Below are 16,105 nucleotides of genomic sequence, written 5' to 3'. Positions count from 1 at the left end.
TCCCTAGTCACTAGACCTCCAAAGGCACTTGAACGCAGCATCAGCAGTGCAGCAACGGATAACAGGTAGGAAGCTCGGCAAATAATTTTATTTGGACCGCATAAAATGAACGGTCAGACTTGTATCAGAAATATGAGAATTGAATATTGATGAGTTTTAACACCTGGTGGATTTCTATTACATTTTAATGTGCCATACGCATATAAGGAGCATTTTAAGATTACAAAAGAAAAGTGTAAAAATACCAGAAAGGTAAGAATTGCTTTAACTTTGTTTTAAGGTGTGTGTCACAAAGCTGTCGTACCTAAAAGCCACAGAGAAACCAGAGATGTGTCTGCTTTGTCATTCCAAGGGTTGCTTCTTTAATTGTTTAGCTTTTGTCCTGTTTTTAAGTTGGTGCCATATATAGGCTGAAGGCCTAAAGAAGAACTGTCCACAGTCACATGTAAAGGGCACTCTGCACTTTTTCTTAACTTTACGTTTCCATGTACGCCCAGAATGGGATTTCTTCCTTGATTTGCCCTTCATGTGCTCAGCTAAGAGTTTTGCTCCTGTGAAAGTCTCCCCGCAGCTGACACAGATGTAGCTTACAGTCTCCGCGTGCTGAACACAATGCCGCAGCAGGTGCAGTCGGTGCTTAAAAGCTCGGCCGCACTGGCAGCGGTGTAAGCGGCGGCCTCGGTGGAGGTAGCGGTGGCTTATGATGAGGGAGGGCTGCCTGAAGATGGCACCACACTGCCTGCAGGAGTGAGTGGCCTTGGAGCGCCAGCCTGTGTTCATACGCTTCATCAAAGCCACGCCCTGGCTGTCGTTCTCAAACATGGCCAAAATAGCGGGCGTTGGTGGAGGGACAGGGTCAGAGGCCGTAGTAGCTGGACTTGTGTCAGTGGCACCTGGAGGGACAAATGATGCTCCGTCTTTACCCGATCTGAAAGGTGCAGCAGAGGACGCCATGTTTATGGTCGCAGGAGGTTGGCCTTCCGATTTCACAGTAGACAGAGACCCTGCATAGGTGTGGCCAACACTGAGCTTTCCATTCATAACAGGGTTGACCAAATTTGGACTGCTGATGGCTGACAGGGCTGCTGTGCCACAGACACCTGGTAAAACCTTTTTATCACTTAAAGCTGATGGGTTGGTTATAATGCACACCTTGGTGCTGACCACTGACATGTGAACTTTGGTGACATGGTTTAACATAGTTTTCTCACAGGTGAAAAAGGATTTGCATATGTTACACGCTTGCGGCATTGACTCGGGACAAAAGAGGACCAGAGGGGATTTGGTTCCCTTGGGACACCGGTGTTGACGGTACAGGGTCTCTTGAGGGAAAACTTGGCCACAGACCTTACAGGAATACAAAGGCATGTAATGTTCATTCAGAAATGTCTCATTCAGAAAGAGCTTCTTGCACACTGAACACTGGTATTTTACCTTTAAACCACAGTGCAGCAAATGGAGCTTCATTGACCGAAACGGCCCTCTACCACACCCAGTACACATTGAACCATCAACACGACGAAAGGCTGCAGGGGGGGTTTTATGGTGCGGACTATGAGAAGAGTCACTGGAAGAGTCAGTTGAACTTGAGCCACCATCTGACTCTGGATCATCTGGATGCAGGTCTGCAGGTTTCGAGCATGGGTTATCTTCATCATCAGATTCAGTGCTTGATGAATCATCTGTTTTGTCACAACCAATATCTTCATCGTCTTCACCCACTGTATACTCTACACAGTCTTTATATGTCTCAGCTCTCTCAGGCTTCATTGCGATTCTGTGTTGAGGCCTCAACTTTGACAATGGGCAACGCAGCACTGACTTTGTGCTTTGCTGGGCCAGAAATTTGCCACTATTCTGACTCGGATATATGACCTTAGAAATTAAAGAGGAAGTTTCTTGAAATGGCACCGAGCCCATGCAATGTGTCTCTGCATGCTTGTTCAACTCCCACCCATTGCTGAAACTCTGATTGCACTTTTTGCAGAGGGGTGGCGAGTGTGCATTGTCCAGGTGCATGGAGAGTGATGTCAGGCGTTGGAAAGTAACCTTGCAGATGTGGCAGGTGGCTTTAACATTGTGGCTTTTGTAGTGAGACATCAAGCTTGTTACTTTGCCAAAAGTTTTTCCACATTCCCAGCATTTCGCCTTTGGACATGCATCCACCTGCATTTTTGTCGATAGACACCACGCTTCATCGCTGCTCGAGTTTTCGGACATGAGGAGGCGTCATGGCAAACTTCTGGATGGTCTGCAATTTAAAGCAGAAAAATCTTTGGTAATAAATCCCACATTACAGGCCTCATACAAGCATCACAGCAGACAGCTATTTACTCTCAAGATAAAGATTTAGCGAAACTACAGGTATTAGTTATACCTGTATGATTTAAAGTTGAAACAAATTATACTATAATCTGACAACATATCTGGTCATATCATATCAGAATTGCTAATTAGGTCGAGTAAATTATCAAAAGAAATTCATTGTCCCCGGAGGGAAAAGCCCACAGAGTTGGTTAAACTGTTTTTTTTAACTGAACATTATCATCGGGTGAACATTTACACTTTTCAATTTCTACAATACTTTATGACTAAATAGTGGCAAAGCTAGTGAGATTCCTATCAGCCTCAGCTGTACTTTGTGTTTAGTGCTAATTAACAGTGTTAGCATGCTAACACGCATACAAGCAAGACAGAGAGAAGTAAACACTGTATAACTACTTAACAATAGCATGTTAGCATTGTGAGCATGCTAGCTGAAACCCCCGTGCCCCAGTACAGTCGCTAGCATGACTGTAACGTTAGACGGCTCTGTCATTGTTTTTGTCTTGTACCACTGATATATGTATGATATATATATATATATATATATATATATATATGAGTTTTAGTTGCAGCTCTAGTGTAGTTAACTTTGTCTTCATCATAAACCCGGACTCGCTTTCCAGCATAACCAATTGAAACTATCCATTTCCCCTTTTTTCACGTTTCCCCACTTTTAGCTAACGTTAATGTAACATGTTTCAGTGTAAGAAGCCGTTTGGACCATGAAGCTAACGGTTACACTTTCATCTGTACAGGGAATCTTACCTCTTTCCGCAAGTAACTACGCTGGACCAAACACTGGCGCCTGCAGCACAAAGCAAAGAGGAAATCATTTTATTAATCCAAACTACAAGGCGACGATAAGTCCCAATCTGTCCACTGTAACTGTACGTTACTTAAATGAATACAAGCCTGGACTTGTGTGTAATGATTCGGATTTTCGGAGAAAAGCCTCTTTTATAGCCTCCATACAAAACTTGTGTCTGAAGCACGTCCATCTGTACAAGTGGCTATGATACAGATACTACACAATAAAGCTACATTACAAAAGGAAAAAGGCTTTCAAATTTCACATTTGAAGCCACCATCATGGCGTCCGCTCACAAAACTCCCCCGTATCCGGTTAAACCCAGGCTAATGAAAGGAGGCTGGGACACAAACACAGAAACATGTCTGAGCTTTCGGGTATTGCACATGCGCAGTAACATCCGGTTTTAATGGTTATGACCTCGATCTGGAAAGTAATCATAGTTGATTTGTATACCACTGATTTTGTCACTGTACTTAACTTTATTTGTGTTATTAATAAAGATTTTTAAAAAATGCAATTTAAAGAAACAACAGCAACATCACTGTATTTCTAGCGCCATCCGCTGGGACCCTCCAACAACGCAGCTCGGGTTAAAACCGGAAAGGGGACGACTACACTTCCCATGATGCATCAGAAGACTTCACTCAACTTCCATGGCCAAATTAAGTTCATATTTCAATATTTGGCGAAACTGGTATACTGACTGATATGCTATTACCTTAATTTAAGTAATTGAAAACTTTCTGACTTTCTATTATCTGTCATAATTTATCCACCATTCATATGTTAATATCTGAGTAATTATGCCCGTCACATATTTTTGTACTACTTTGTTTGTATTTATTTTAAATAAATGCCTTACATTAGGAGGGCCACCCGACAGGCTCCTATGTTTTTTTTTTTGTTGGCTCCTCCAGCGTAGGTAGGTCTAGAATCACACTCTAGACCTACCTACGTAGGTATCCAAAATGCCATTTCTCCTAGTCAAAATTGAATTCTTACTAGTCAGGGTGATAACTAAAGACATCCACAATGACATTATTCCTGTATACAATTGTCATTTCAGATATCCAAAACATTATTCTTACTAGTACAAATGACATCACTTTTGCTCTTCATGTGTATGTGTTATGAATGTCTAAATTCTACATATCCACAATTACATTTTAGATATCTAGAATGAGAAGCATATCTGTAATGTAATTCTTACTAGTAAAATTGTAGCTGTACATAACGGTAATGGTATTTTTACTAACCAGAATGTACTCTGTATAGTCAAAATCACATTATGGATATCTGGAATGTTTTTTTATTTGGGATTATCTGAAATTAAAATGATGACTGGTAACAATTGGACTGTAGATATTTGAAATGGGAGTTTTTCCAAGTAAGAATTACATCACATATCCAGAACATTCTTTTTGACTGGGAAAACTTTTAATTACAGCTATCTGCAATACATATTCAGTCTATTAAATGTTAAAACCGCTTGCCATAAGCGTGGCTAAGCAAGTGGCGGAACTACCAATATCATTACGATGTTTCATGACGGCTTCATTTGCCAGACGCACGAGGTTTGTTTGATTGAAACACCATTTCAGGCGGGCGGAGTTTCTTTCAGCGTGTTGATATCGGAAACCGGTCTCCGCTGTACCGTAACGGCGAACTCTGCGGTACGAAACAAGCGCACTGCCAAAAAGCTAACGTTAACATCCAAACAAGTGCTTAAGACTGACTAGACGGATGTCGTAAGTAAACATCTTTCATAGTAAACGACAGTTACGGCTACAGGATTGCTAGCTGAGAGTTGATGTCTACTTTCGAAGACTTCTCACGTTAGGTGAAAGTAACAGCTGCTTGGACTGTGTTCCCATCGTTAGCTATCTTACTGTTGACACCAGTTGTGCTGTTGTGGTGAGTCAGGGTGAGCGGCGACATGTCGGAGTCCGGCCACAGTCAGCCCGGGATGTACGGCCAGGGACGCAGGAGGAGGCGTCGCCGTGGAGACAGAGATGCTGGAGCTCCGGGCCAAAACCTGTCCGGTCCGAGTCGGGATAGAGAATATCAACCGAGGGAACGAAGGGTAGTTATAATACACACACACTCTTTAATGAAGTATTCGCTGTTTCGACTGCTGGATTTACTTTTGCACTTAAACATAGTAACTCAAATTCATTTGTTTAGGATGGGAGCGAGGATCCGCCAGGCCCACTCATTCAGAAGACCCCCATCATTCTTGCAAAACCCCCTGGGGAAAGGGTGCGTTTGCTTGTCTCAGAAACCAGCACTTACTCTAATCATCCTTATTGAACGCAAATGATAATGCATGCAATCATAAATAATGACATACGGACATTTTAATTTGTCAAGTAGGCAGTGTTTTGTTTGCCCGATTGTCAGAGAGACCTCAAAGCAATATGCATTAATGTGACTGCAATATGTGAAATCAAACATCATGTTATCGAAGTTGAGAAGAAAGTTTGGTATCCACTACTTTTACATTAATGCATTAGGTAGACACTTGAGTTTCCAACATTTAGGACTACATTCACAATCCCAAAACATACGAGTCACAGTAAGTGATCATCAAAGAAAGAACAGTTTGTATGGATTACACTCTTCTACCTCTGAGGTCATGCAATGTACTGATTCGTGCTGTTGGTGAATTCTTTTTAAGGCCAAGTTGTCACAGAATGCACCTGTCAGTGGAGCTCCAGCCCTGGAGAAACCCATCATGCTAATGAAAGCCAGGGACGATGGAGGGAAACCAGGGACCCCTCCAGAAGCGGCGGCTCAGCCTTCTGGTCCTGGGCCGTCCAAGATGGAGAGGGAGGGGCAGCGACCCACTCAGCCTGTATACCAGATCCAAAACAGAGGAATGGGTGCTTCTGCATCGAGCAGCGCTGTGGACCGTGAGTTTTTTGTAGATTTCACAAAAAATAACTTTTTTACTTTTCTACTGTAAAGGTCAGTGACAACGGTGTTTGGAAACTCTGTGTTAGGATGCATTCATTTAGGCCAGATGCAGAGAAAAGTAAATCTTGTATGTTTTCATATGACATTCAGCCATGGTTGGCCAGTCTAAACTCCTCCCCCCAGAGAAGATGAAGCATAGCATTAAGCTTGTGGATGATCAGATGAATTGGTGTGACAGTGCCATGGAGGTGAGTTAATGTTTAATTCATTGTGTTGATTGCCGAGCCTTTGTATTAATAATGTTTTTAATATGCTGCGCTGTAGTTCTCAAAGGAAGTTGTGTGTTGCTGACATGTGTTGCAGTATCTGAGGGATCAGACGGATATGTTGGTGGTGGGAGTCATTGGCCTGCAGGGAAGTGGGAAATCTACGATCATGTCACTGTTGTCCGCCAACACTCCTGAGGAAGATCAAAGGTAAGGTTGGCCGTAACACCAGCGATGAACTCAAGCTTGTAAAATGCTTGGGTCATGTGCAAATCCTATATTAATGTATTTTATTTACTAGGATGAGGTTTCCCCATTATGACAGTAAATGTCATCTAGTATATAAAAGGTTTTAAAAAAATGTATTCAGAGATCACTTAAGACTAAAACATAGGACTGAAATTTAAGTTTTGTAAAAAATCTTTCAGTAAAAGTTACCTAAACTTACACTGCGAGACCAAACTGTACTACAGAATACTTTAGCATTGTTACACCAGTGACAGCACCAGTAAAATATATAATCTAAAAGAAAGCACAGTCGTTTTTTTGATCAGAGCAAGAATAGTCCACTAAAAAGCAGAATATATAATAATCACAGTACATCATACACTGACTTTGTGTCAGTGGCACTTGGTACACAAACACCTCACTTGTTATTTTAGAGGAAAATATGTTTTGAGTTTAACACAAATGCATGCTTAAGATAAGCTAAGCGTATTCTGTCAGCCCAAGTTTGTCTCTCTGTTGATTTACTGTTCATATTGTTCAGTTGGAATAGAGTCAGTGTCGCAGAAGCAGCTCATGCTCACCCATTTAAAATTAAAATAACATAAACAGGCCACACATTTCAATAGTAAAATTGAATGTGTAGACATGTGTTCTTTCCATCACATTTTTGTATTTTAAAGCTGCTGATGGTACCTTTTCTGAACACACAGGGGCGATAAAGTAAACTCCTCTGCCTCTGCAGAGTCTAGTGGAGTGTTTCAGCTCATCATATATTAGTTTGTTTAAAATCAGTACAGTGTCGACAGTATACAGTGTCCACACACAAGACAACCACATACTTAAAAACTAAATTTGTCATTTGTTTTTATTTTTAGCTTAAAAGTTGTACTCCGTAAGATTTTCATGTATTTTAAGTTCCTGTCTATTTTAAGTTCCTATCATGACCCACTAATGAAAGCACTTCTACTTGCCTTTTTGCTGAGTATTCCAGTCTGAGTGTCGGTGGCGACATTCCCTCCCTGGATGTAAATGAGCCGCCATGTTAGTGACACTGCTGACAGCTGTTGGTCTGCCGGCCCAGATGTCCCTGGGATTATGCTGCGTTCACTTGTAATCGGAAATCAGGAACTAGTAAAGACAGAAGTGTGTGTGTGTGTGTGTGTGTGTGTGTGTGTGTGCGTGTGTGCGTATTTACGAGGGTAACATATAGGGGACGTTATGGAAGTATAGAGGTGAATGTGTTTCAATAAAGTTTTCAAAAGAGCAAAATAAAAATAATAGTCAACACATATGGTGACCATGAATGTGACAAGATAGAGTGCTCTGAAAGAATATGCTCGCCTGCAGTTACATCTTACTGCCAAAGAGGCCGCTAGAAACAACATATCTCAATTCTTATAGAGTACAACTTTATCCTGTGCAGTGACTTTATTGATGTAATACATGTGTGTTTGCACAGGGGCTATGTATTCAGAGCCCAAACTCAGGAAATCAAGGAAAGAGGAGGAAACCAGAGTACAGGCATTGATTTCTTCATCACACAGGAGAGAGTAATCTTCTTGGATACACAGGTATGAGTTAACTATTGCGGATACAGTGATGGTTTCTATTTCTTTTTCTGTAGTATTTTTAATTAGCTGTCAGAGTGAAAGGAAGTTATGAACTGTGTAAATAGAAAGTAGTTGCGGGTGAGAATGTAAAACGCTGTATTCGGTTTTGGATTGATAAGTTGTGTGTGAATGCCTCTTTTTTTATTTCTTCAGCCAATGCTCAGCCCATCTATTCTCGATCACCTCATCAACAACGATCGGAAGTTGCCTCCAGAGTACAACCTCCCTCACACATATGTTGAGATGCAGGTGAGTGTCTGGCCTGCAGATGGCAGTGGGTGAAAACACTAGTTGTTTACGTGTGATCACTGCTGCATCATCTCCACGGACTAATGTGTATCTGCTGTCCACAGATACATAGTTTACTGACAGTTTAGTGATCATTCTGTACACACACATTCAACGTGTAACCACATTAGTACTCTCTATAATCTGTTAACAGTCTCTTCAGATCGCCGCCTTCCTGTTTACAGTGTGCCATGTAGTGATTGTGGTTCAAGACTGGTTCACCGACTTAAACCTGTACAGGTAGGTACTTTACCTGTCTCCTATTGTACTGCGTTGTAGTCATTGCCCAGTTTCACAGTACAAAAAGAAGAGGATAGCTCTCAAATTTTCTTCCCTCCCACAGGAATGTTGAGCATTTCATTTTGTATCTTGAGAGGATATTTGTCTTCTGCTTTTTCATAAGCTCAATAATGTTTATCTTTCAGTTGGTCTTGTAGACAAAAAAAATACGGGCCTGTTGACAATGACTTGCTATTTACCCGTCTAACATGTGCCAGCACACCATTCCACACGTCATTAAAATTATCCTTGGGAACAGCTATAAATCAATTCATACACTTCAAAATGACTTTATGACAATCCACTGCTAGTGTTTCCTAAGGAGTCTTTAAGTAAATCTACAGTCGGTCATATAGGGATCCATTTAACATACGCACAGGGTGAGGTGACAGCAAGACATAGACGATGAAATGATAAAAATGTGTCTACATGTCAATTGAAAAATGGACCCAGAATCTTAAAAAAAGATACCATGATTTTTGGTCATGCCCCCCAGCATTACTGTGACGGTGGATTTGGAGAATTCTGACACCTTTAATATTGAAAGATGGTGAATAACTCAACCTTTGTAGCTATTGCCTCATGAATGCAAATGCTGACAAAACCGTGGTTTCTAAAAAAGAAAAAGATTGATCTATCTTCTAACATCAAACTTATCAATGCATAGAATTTAGGCAATTTTTTTTTTACAACTGATCCAGAATCAGCAACCCAGAACAACTTGAGCAGTTCTCAATAGCTGAGTCCAATAAGGCACAAGAACAAGACAAGTACAAGACTTAAAAAAAGACTAGACTCAAGTACTACAACCCCGGATAACACACAGGAAGTTTAATGCTATGTTTGTGTGCAGGTTTCTTCAGACCGCTGAGATGCTGAAACCTTCCACTCCATCTGCAAGCCACGACAGCACCGGCTCTTCAGGCAATGACGATGGAGCAGAGTACTATCCTCATATAGGTGACATTTTTAACGCAGAAACACAATCTCACACACCCTCCAGGTTCTGTGATATCAAAATCAACTTCCTTGAATCCCTTCCTCCTCCAGTGTTCCTCCAAAATAAGGCCAGGCGGGATGATTTTTGCCCAAGGAATCTGAAGAACATGCACGTGGTGGTGGACAAGATAATGGCCCACTCTCATCTCAAATACAAAGGTTCAAAACTGCAAGAATATCATTTTCACACATTAATCTATTCTGTTCATGCTGTGGTTGTTTTTAGGGCATATCATGTTTAATGGCTAAGAACGGATTGGATAAATGGCAAACCAATGCAAATGTTTGGAACATTAACATGGACATGAGTAGTATTTGGTTTTGAGATTTGACTATGAAAATAATCTTACAGTACCACACCTGTACTCATCCCATCGTTTGTTTTGGATGAAGGCAAACCAATGCAAATGTTTGGAACATTAACATGGACATGAGTAGTATTTGGTTTCGAGATTTGAATATGAAAATAATCTTACAGTACCACACCTGTACTCATCCCATCGTTTGTTTTGGATGAAGGCAAACCAATGCAAATGTTTGGAACATTAACATGGACATGAGTAGTATTTGGTTTCGAGATTTGAATATGAAAATAATCTTACAGTACCACACCTGTACTCATCCCATCGTTTGTGCTTTTTCTTAAGGTACATTGTCCATGCTAGACTGCAATATCTTCCCTGGCTTGGGGCAGGACTATCTGGCAACTGAAGTCAACATGTTCCTCCTACCTATGCAGGAGAATGATGGGGAGGATAATCTGACTAAAGCAGGTGATTCAGAATTTATTTTCACATAAGGCAAAATTAAATTGTCCTGTGTATTATTATGAAGATGCAAATTAATCTTTGTACCGTGTTTAGGGACGGGAACATATCCGCTCTTCTCTTTGCTCCCGGGGTACAAAGGCCATCCTGCATTCTCCACCATGGTTTCAAAACTCCGCAGCCAAATATTGGCCATGCCCCGGTGTCAGCTGTCACACACCATCCTCACTGAGAAGAACTGGTAAACATCACATTTTTCTTTGCCCACTGTCTATTTGCAATAACATCTGTAATCAACTAACAGACCCGCCAACCTGTACATAGTTTGCGTAGGTATGCATTTTAACATGAGCACGCAGGCACGATTCGTCACTCTAAAGCGGTGTAATACTCAAGTCTAAACGGCAATCAGCAGCAGCGACAAGCCTGCTGTAAAGAATTCGACCAGTCATAGCTCCAAATTCCTTCCCCCTCCCCCTACCCAAATATACAACATCGATCTTATCCCTCCTGTTCACTCTCCTCACCCCTTGGCGACGGGTTGCTCTAGTGAGGACAGTTCTTTGAACTCCTTTGCAAATGCAAATGGGCTTGGGTGGATGTGAAATTGTAAATGCCAACCATTATTCCAAATATTTACCATTAATAACATTAGCCTGTTGTTACGGTAAAAGAAGTACAGAGATCCTATAATCCAATGCAACAATGTTATGATACCCCATTACAAGTAAAAGTCCTGCATTCAAAATTGTAACATACTATTGGTGGCAAATGTACTTAAGAACGGTCACCACTTAGATAGGTTTTTTTTAGCTACACTTTGTTGTAGTCTCTTCTATAACAATGAGATTGAATAATACTCTACTTATGATGAGAACAATTGTATTCACCAGCCCTGAAACATTTATTTCACCATGGTCACAAACTAGTCTATACTTTAGGCTGATCATCATCTTTTTAAATTAGCTGGAAACCATATTTTCAAAAATCAAAGTGTCTTAAAGTTTGCTTATTGTGAAGTTATAAACAATAGAAACGATATAAATGCAGCAGCATTGTGCTGTGTGGATTAGATAACCTGATTTTTACTTTTTTACTCTTCCTCCCTCTTCTTGATATAAAAATGTTTTTGTGTCATCCTACCAATATTAAAGAAAATGATCAATTTCATTATAATTAATTTGCTCGGTTGATATAAATGTACGTATATACATGCAAAAGAATAGCACTCACTTTTTATGTTATAGTTGTAGCCTTCATTGTGCCTCCCCTCACCCATCAAAATATAAGAAATTATATACATAATATAAAACAAGAAACCGATCACTGAAACTGATGTTTGTTTATTTATGCTTATGTTAAACCTATAGCCTGTTTGTCTACTTCTCGCTTCATCTGATATGCTAATAATTCGCCTGCTCTTCTTCACCATGTTCACAACAAGACTGCTTGGATTTTAGCAGAGGCCTCTCTGCTTGTACAGCAGAGAGTTTATTGAATCCGGTCGGAAGTAGGAGCTTTTCTTTAAATAGGACTGGAGTAGGGGAGAGGGCATATCTGCTGTCAATTCTGAATTCTGAAAATATGGCATGTCAAAAAGGATTTAAAGTCTCTGTGGTACTGCACTGTAGTACTACGCTGTGGTACTACGCTGCATTGTCAACAGCATTGTCATTTATGATCATAGCCCAGTCCAGATTGATATTTGGAATCCAGATGTCATAGTACCACAGCGTAGTACCACGCTGTTGTACTGGCAATTTCAGATAAATTGAAGCAATCAATTATCTATTAGGTAATAATCTTCTCCAGCTTTAGATAAGTTATATGAGTGTTGATAACGGACGTAGATTTCGACATGCGGGTGTTTGGTTTGGACTTAGATCGATCAATCTAGCTGGGTATACTGGATACCAATAAAAATTCCCCCTAAAAATAGCTGGTGGGTGTTGAGGTCAGGAGGAGTGGCAATGAGCCTGCAAAAAAATATTGATCTTCCCAATTGAGTTCATATAAGCTGACCAGGATAGTTGGAGTACTGAACAACTTAACCAAATAGGAAAACGTAGCAATTACTTTTATCTGAAAGAACATTAAACATGGTCTCAAATGGAACCCCTTTCCTAAAAACAATAGCAGTTCAAGTTAGGGTGAAAAACACAGCTTTTGCCTGAGTTGTGTGAATAAAAGAAAAATAAGTTGTCTACGTCAAACACATATCTGACTTCTGAGTTCCAAATGGTGACCACTCCTTCGTTACACAACACTAGGTGATCAACAAAGGAGTGGTACTCATTAGATCCTTACTGTGTCATAAGTAGTACAAAGCAGAATGGAATTTTGATGGCGGCCCATTTTTAGAGCATGGCTGACTGTTTAATTGACAAAATAAACAAACAACCCTCGTCCCAACATAGTGTCCAATACCCCAACAGAGTGGAGGGAGACAGTTGTGCTTTACTCATTTGGGGGCCATTGTCCAACAAACATAGTTCACTCAGTGTATAAAAGTTTACCGCTCCAGGTAAAAAAAATAAAAATAAAAAAAGCAGCATAAACAGTCCAAGCTACATCATTAGATGTCCCCAAAAAGGATAGAAACAGAAAGCCAGAGCAGAGCGTTTAACATTTAGCCGGTTGTCATGGTTATCATGTGGCTAAAAACTGCAGCTTAGCTGGCGCACTAGTGAGCACTACTCTTTCTCTGAGTCTTGTGACAGTCAATTGTTCATAATGTAAGCCGTTCATTGCTGCTTGCAGTTTTGTATATTATTATTTTTCTCTACTGCTTATTATTTATTATTTTCTAGCACTACCATTATTTGACTACTGTGGTAATTTATTCTTTCTGCAATTTGTGTTTGAACCTGGACGTAAAGACACAGGAATGGGGATGTTGCTTGTGGGTTAGATTTCAACAAGGTGAATACAATTTCTGGTTTGTATAAATGTGTCTTGTTTTTACAGGTTTCACTACGCGGCACGTATCTGGGACGGGGTGAAAAAGTCCTCGGCCCTCTCCGAGTACAGCCGTCTGCTCTGCTGACACCCAGGTTGAACTGTTGTTATGTACAATAGCAGTTTAAGCCCTTATGTCCAATATTCAGGTGACATAAAGAGAAATGCCGCTCTGAAAGTGACGACCGTTGTCTGCACCCTACAGGGGAGACAAGTGAAACTGGAAGCCAGATCAGTGGTGAAAAGTCAGCTATAAAGCAGGACACCTGTAGACTTTGGTGGCAGTGAAGAGCTGCAGACTCTTGGTGCTGCTTGTCAGGAAGTCCTGTATCCCTGCCACTGTCAGCAGACACAGTAGCAGCCTGCACAACACTGGTTAGAAAAAAAGTAAAACAGTTGTCTGCACATGTTTATGCAACATGTGTCAATTATTTTATTTTTTTACATGCAAGCAATTATTGACTTTGTGTTGTTGTAATTCAGTAAGTACGTTTTGGTGTACTGATGGTGCACACATGTTTTCTGAGATTTTTAAAATTTTCTCTCAACTGTCAATAAAAAGAGTGTTTGTCAATTACTCAGAAAAAAAGAAACTCTTGCTAAATGCTAATGCTTAATCTGCATAGTGCTTTTCATTGAACTCTTCTCTTACAGGGCTAAGGGCGATGTCAACGCATTGAAACCTTTTACACCACCACCTCTGCATTTAATGTTTAACAAGAAACTGTAGAAAGATTTATGTGGCATTTAACTTTTGTTAAACCTAAACCTGTTTGATGGGTCCTTTTGTGTTGCTCTGACACTTGTTGAGCAACGCCTTATCCCAACTGCCAAAAAATATATATATATGTAGGTTTCGTTTCTCCTTTTCATCTCCAACATGTGGTTCATTTAGAGCATTGTAAAGTCTGTCAGCATTTGCTTTCGATACTGAGTGAACAAAAAGACAAAAAATGATGTTATAAAAGAGCATATTGATTCAAACTATGGACAAAGAATAATCTAAAGTTTGTAAATCAATATTTCTCCTCTCCATTAAAAAAAGAGAGCAAATGAAAAACATCTGTGTGTCTTCTTTGTCCACGTTGACTTCAAACAAACATATCATTTACATCTTTAAGGTAGAGGTAAAGATTAGTCACTCATTTAACAATTACATTTTGTCTGCTTTTGCTGGGGAGCTGAGGGTCAACCTGAGGCATCTCCAAGAACTAAAGCTGATACCAATCCTTTGTTGTGTGCTTCTTTTTTAAATCCTTTTTCCTTGCAGAGTCAAATTCTGTGGTGAGCAGTTATAGACTGCACTCTTCAAGTCCATCCACAGATGTTCTGTAGGATTCAGGTCATGGCTCTGACTGGGCCACTCTAGGACATTCACCTTCCTGTCCTTTAGCCACTTTGTTGTTTTTATGGAGGTGTGTTTTGGGTCGTTGTCATGCTGGAAGATGAACCACCTGCCCATTTTCAAGTGTCTAACCGAGGGCTGCAGGTTTTCCTAAAGAATTTGGTTGTACTTAGCAGCATTAACTTGCCCTTCAATCTTTAATCCTGACCAATTGCCCAGTCCCTGCTGAAGAGAAACCAGCCCACAACACAATGCTGCCACCACCATGCTTCACTGTAGGGAAGGGGTGTTTTGGTCGGTGTGCTGTGTTGCTTTTCACCAAACATAGCGCTTGGAGTTCCCAAAAAGTTCAGTTTAGATCTCATCTGACCATATAAAGTTTTGTCACATGGTATCAGAATCCTCAATATGTTTTTTGGCATACTGTAAACTGAGTCTGTGTGACATTTTGTCAGAAAAGGCTTCTTTCTTGCCACCCTGCCATTCATGTAGAACTTGTGAAATTGTTGTCACATGCACAGATCAACCGACCTCTGCCATTTAGATATCTAACGCATTACATTAAGAGCAATGATAAAAAGTTGCCTATCCAGAACAACATTGTTCAGAGTGGTGGTGACTTTTATGACGCAAGTAACCAAACACTGGCCCAGTTAAGAATGGTTAATATTTTTTTATTTCTTCATTTCTTTTACAGGTAATGCAGTTTCATTTCCTGTTACAGGTCTTTTTAAATAATCGTTTTAGTCACTATCAAAGTAGGAAGGTAGGAGTGTCTGAGGTTGAAGACAGTCCCCTTCCAGAAAAACTACTTATACCTGTGGCAGATCAAACTGAAACTCAGTTGAATCCTGCCGTCGCAAAATGCATCTCCTTACGCTGATCTTTGGGATCGTGCTTCTCCCTAAAGGCAAGTTTTTGTTCTTGTATCTCATTTTTTAAAACTAATTAATCCTGATGATTTGGCCTCTTTTCTGTTCTGTAGTTGATCAAACAAATAAACTGTTGATCAAAACAAAAGGTTTTTATACTGCATAAGCCATATCTGCAACTGCTCATGATTTTGATTAATTTGCTTCAGAGTTAAGATATTAAAATGATCTTGTCCACCCCTTGTAGAAGTTGATTTCTTTTTTTAAACATACGCACTTTGTGTTTTCTTAGCCTACACTCTGAAGTGTTATGATTGTTTACAAGACCAATCAGGAAACTGCCCACAAACAGAAAAACAATGCCCCTTGCAGGGACAGGAGTGCGCTGTAATAAGAATCATTTCATATACAGGTACGGTTAATTTTACATTTTTTAATGTT

The 16,105-nt window shown here is 40.3% G+C and overlaps 2 protein-coding genes across 2 annotated transcripts; one reads left to right on the top strand and one right to left on the bottom strand.

Moving 5' to 3' along the window:
- Nucleotides 1-29: 29 nt before the first annotated feature.
- On the bottom strand, nucleotides 30-3,377 carry LOC310950517 (uncharacterized protein). Its single transcript, XM_083918368.1, has 2 exons — nucleotides 3,091-3,377; nucleotides 30-2,251 (listed from the first exon to the last, which is right to left on the bottom strand). Exon 2 carries the CDS (start codon nucleotides 2,218-2,220, stop codon nucleotides 343-345), a length of 1,878 nt encoding a protein of 625 aa, XP_083774494.1. The 5' UTR covers nucleotides 2,221-2,251; nucleotides 3,091-3,377; the 3' UTR covers nucleotides 30-342.
- Nucleotides 3,378-4,746: 1,369 nt separating this feature from the next.
- On the top strand, nucleotides 4,747-14,449 carry smg9 (SMG9 nonsense mediated mRNA decay factor). Its single transcript, XM_083918371.1, has 14 exons — nucleotides 4,747-4,884; nucleotides 5,060-5,219; nucleotides 5,321-5,395; nucleotides 5,814-6,048; nucleotides 6,203-6,300; nucleotides 6,416-6,528; nucleotides 8,006-8,117; nucleotides 8,310-8,405; nucleotides 8,599-8,684; nucleotides 9,577-9,683; nucleotides 9,774-9,881; nucleotides 10,370-10,495; nucleotides 10,586-10,730; nucleotides 13,457-14,449. Exons 1-14 carry the CDS (start codon nucleotides 4,880-4,882, stop codon nucleotides 13,533-13,535), a joined length of 1,545 nt encoding a protein of 514 aa, XP_083774497.1. The 5' UTR covers nucleotides 4,747-4,879; the 3' UTR covers nucleotides 13,536-14,449.
- Nucleotides 14,450-16,105: the final 1,656 nt, after the last annotated feature.

This window comes from Echiichthys vipera (assembly GCF_963691815.1).
Source record: "Echiichthys vipera genome assembly, chromosome: 8".
In the NCBI taxonomy this organism is placed as follows: Eukaryota; Metazoa; Chordata; class Actinopteri; order Perciformes; family Trachinidae; genus Echiichthys; species Echiichthys vipera.
The sequence above is the reverse complement of the archived record's forward strand: the minus strand, read 5'-3'. Positions and strand labels throughout refer to the sequence as shown.

Bases quoted from the DNA above. Each gene is read 5' to 3' on its own strand.
- smg9 (XM_083918371.1), top strand. The intron at 9,684-9,773 runs GTGACATTTTTA...TTCCTCCTCCAG, and splicing joins AGAGTACTATCCTCATATAG to TGTTCCTCCAAAATAAGGCC. The intron at 10,496-10,585 runs GTGATTCAGAAT...TACCGTGTTTAG, and splicing joins GGATAATCTGACTAAAGCAG to GGACGGGAACATATCCGCTC.
- LOC310950517 (XM_083918368.1), bottom strand. From the start codon at position 2,220: ATGTCCGAAAACTCGAGCAGCGATGAAGCGTGGTGTCTATCGACAAAA.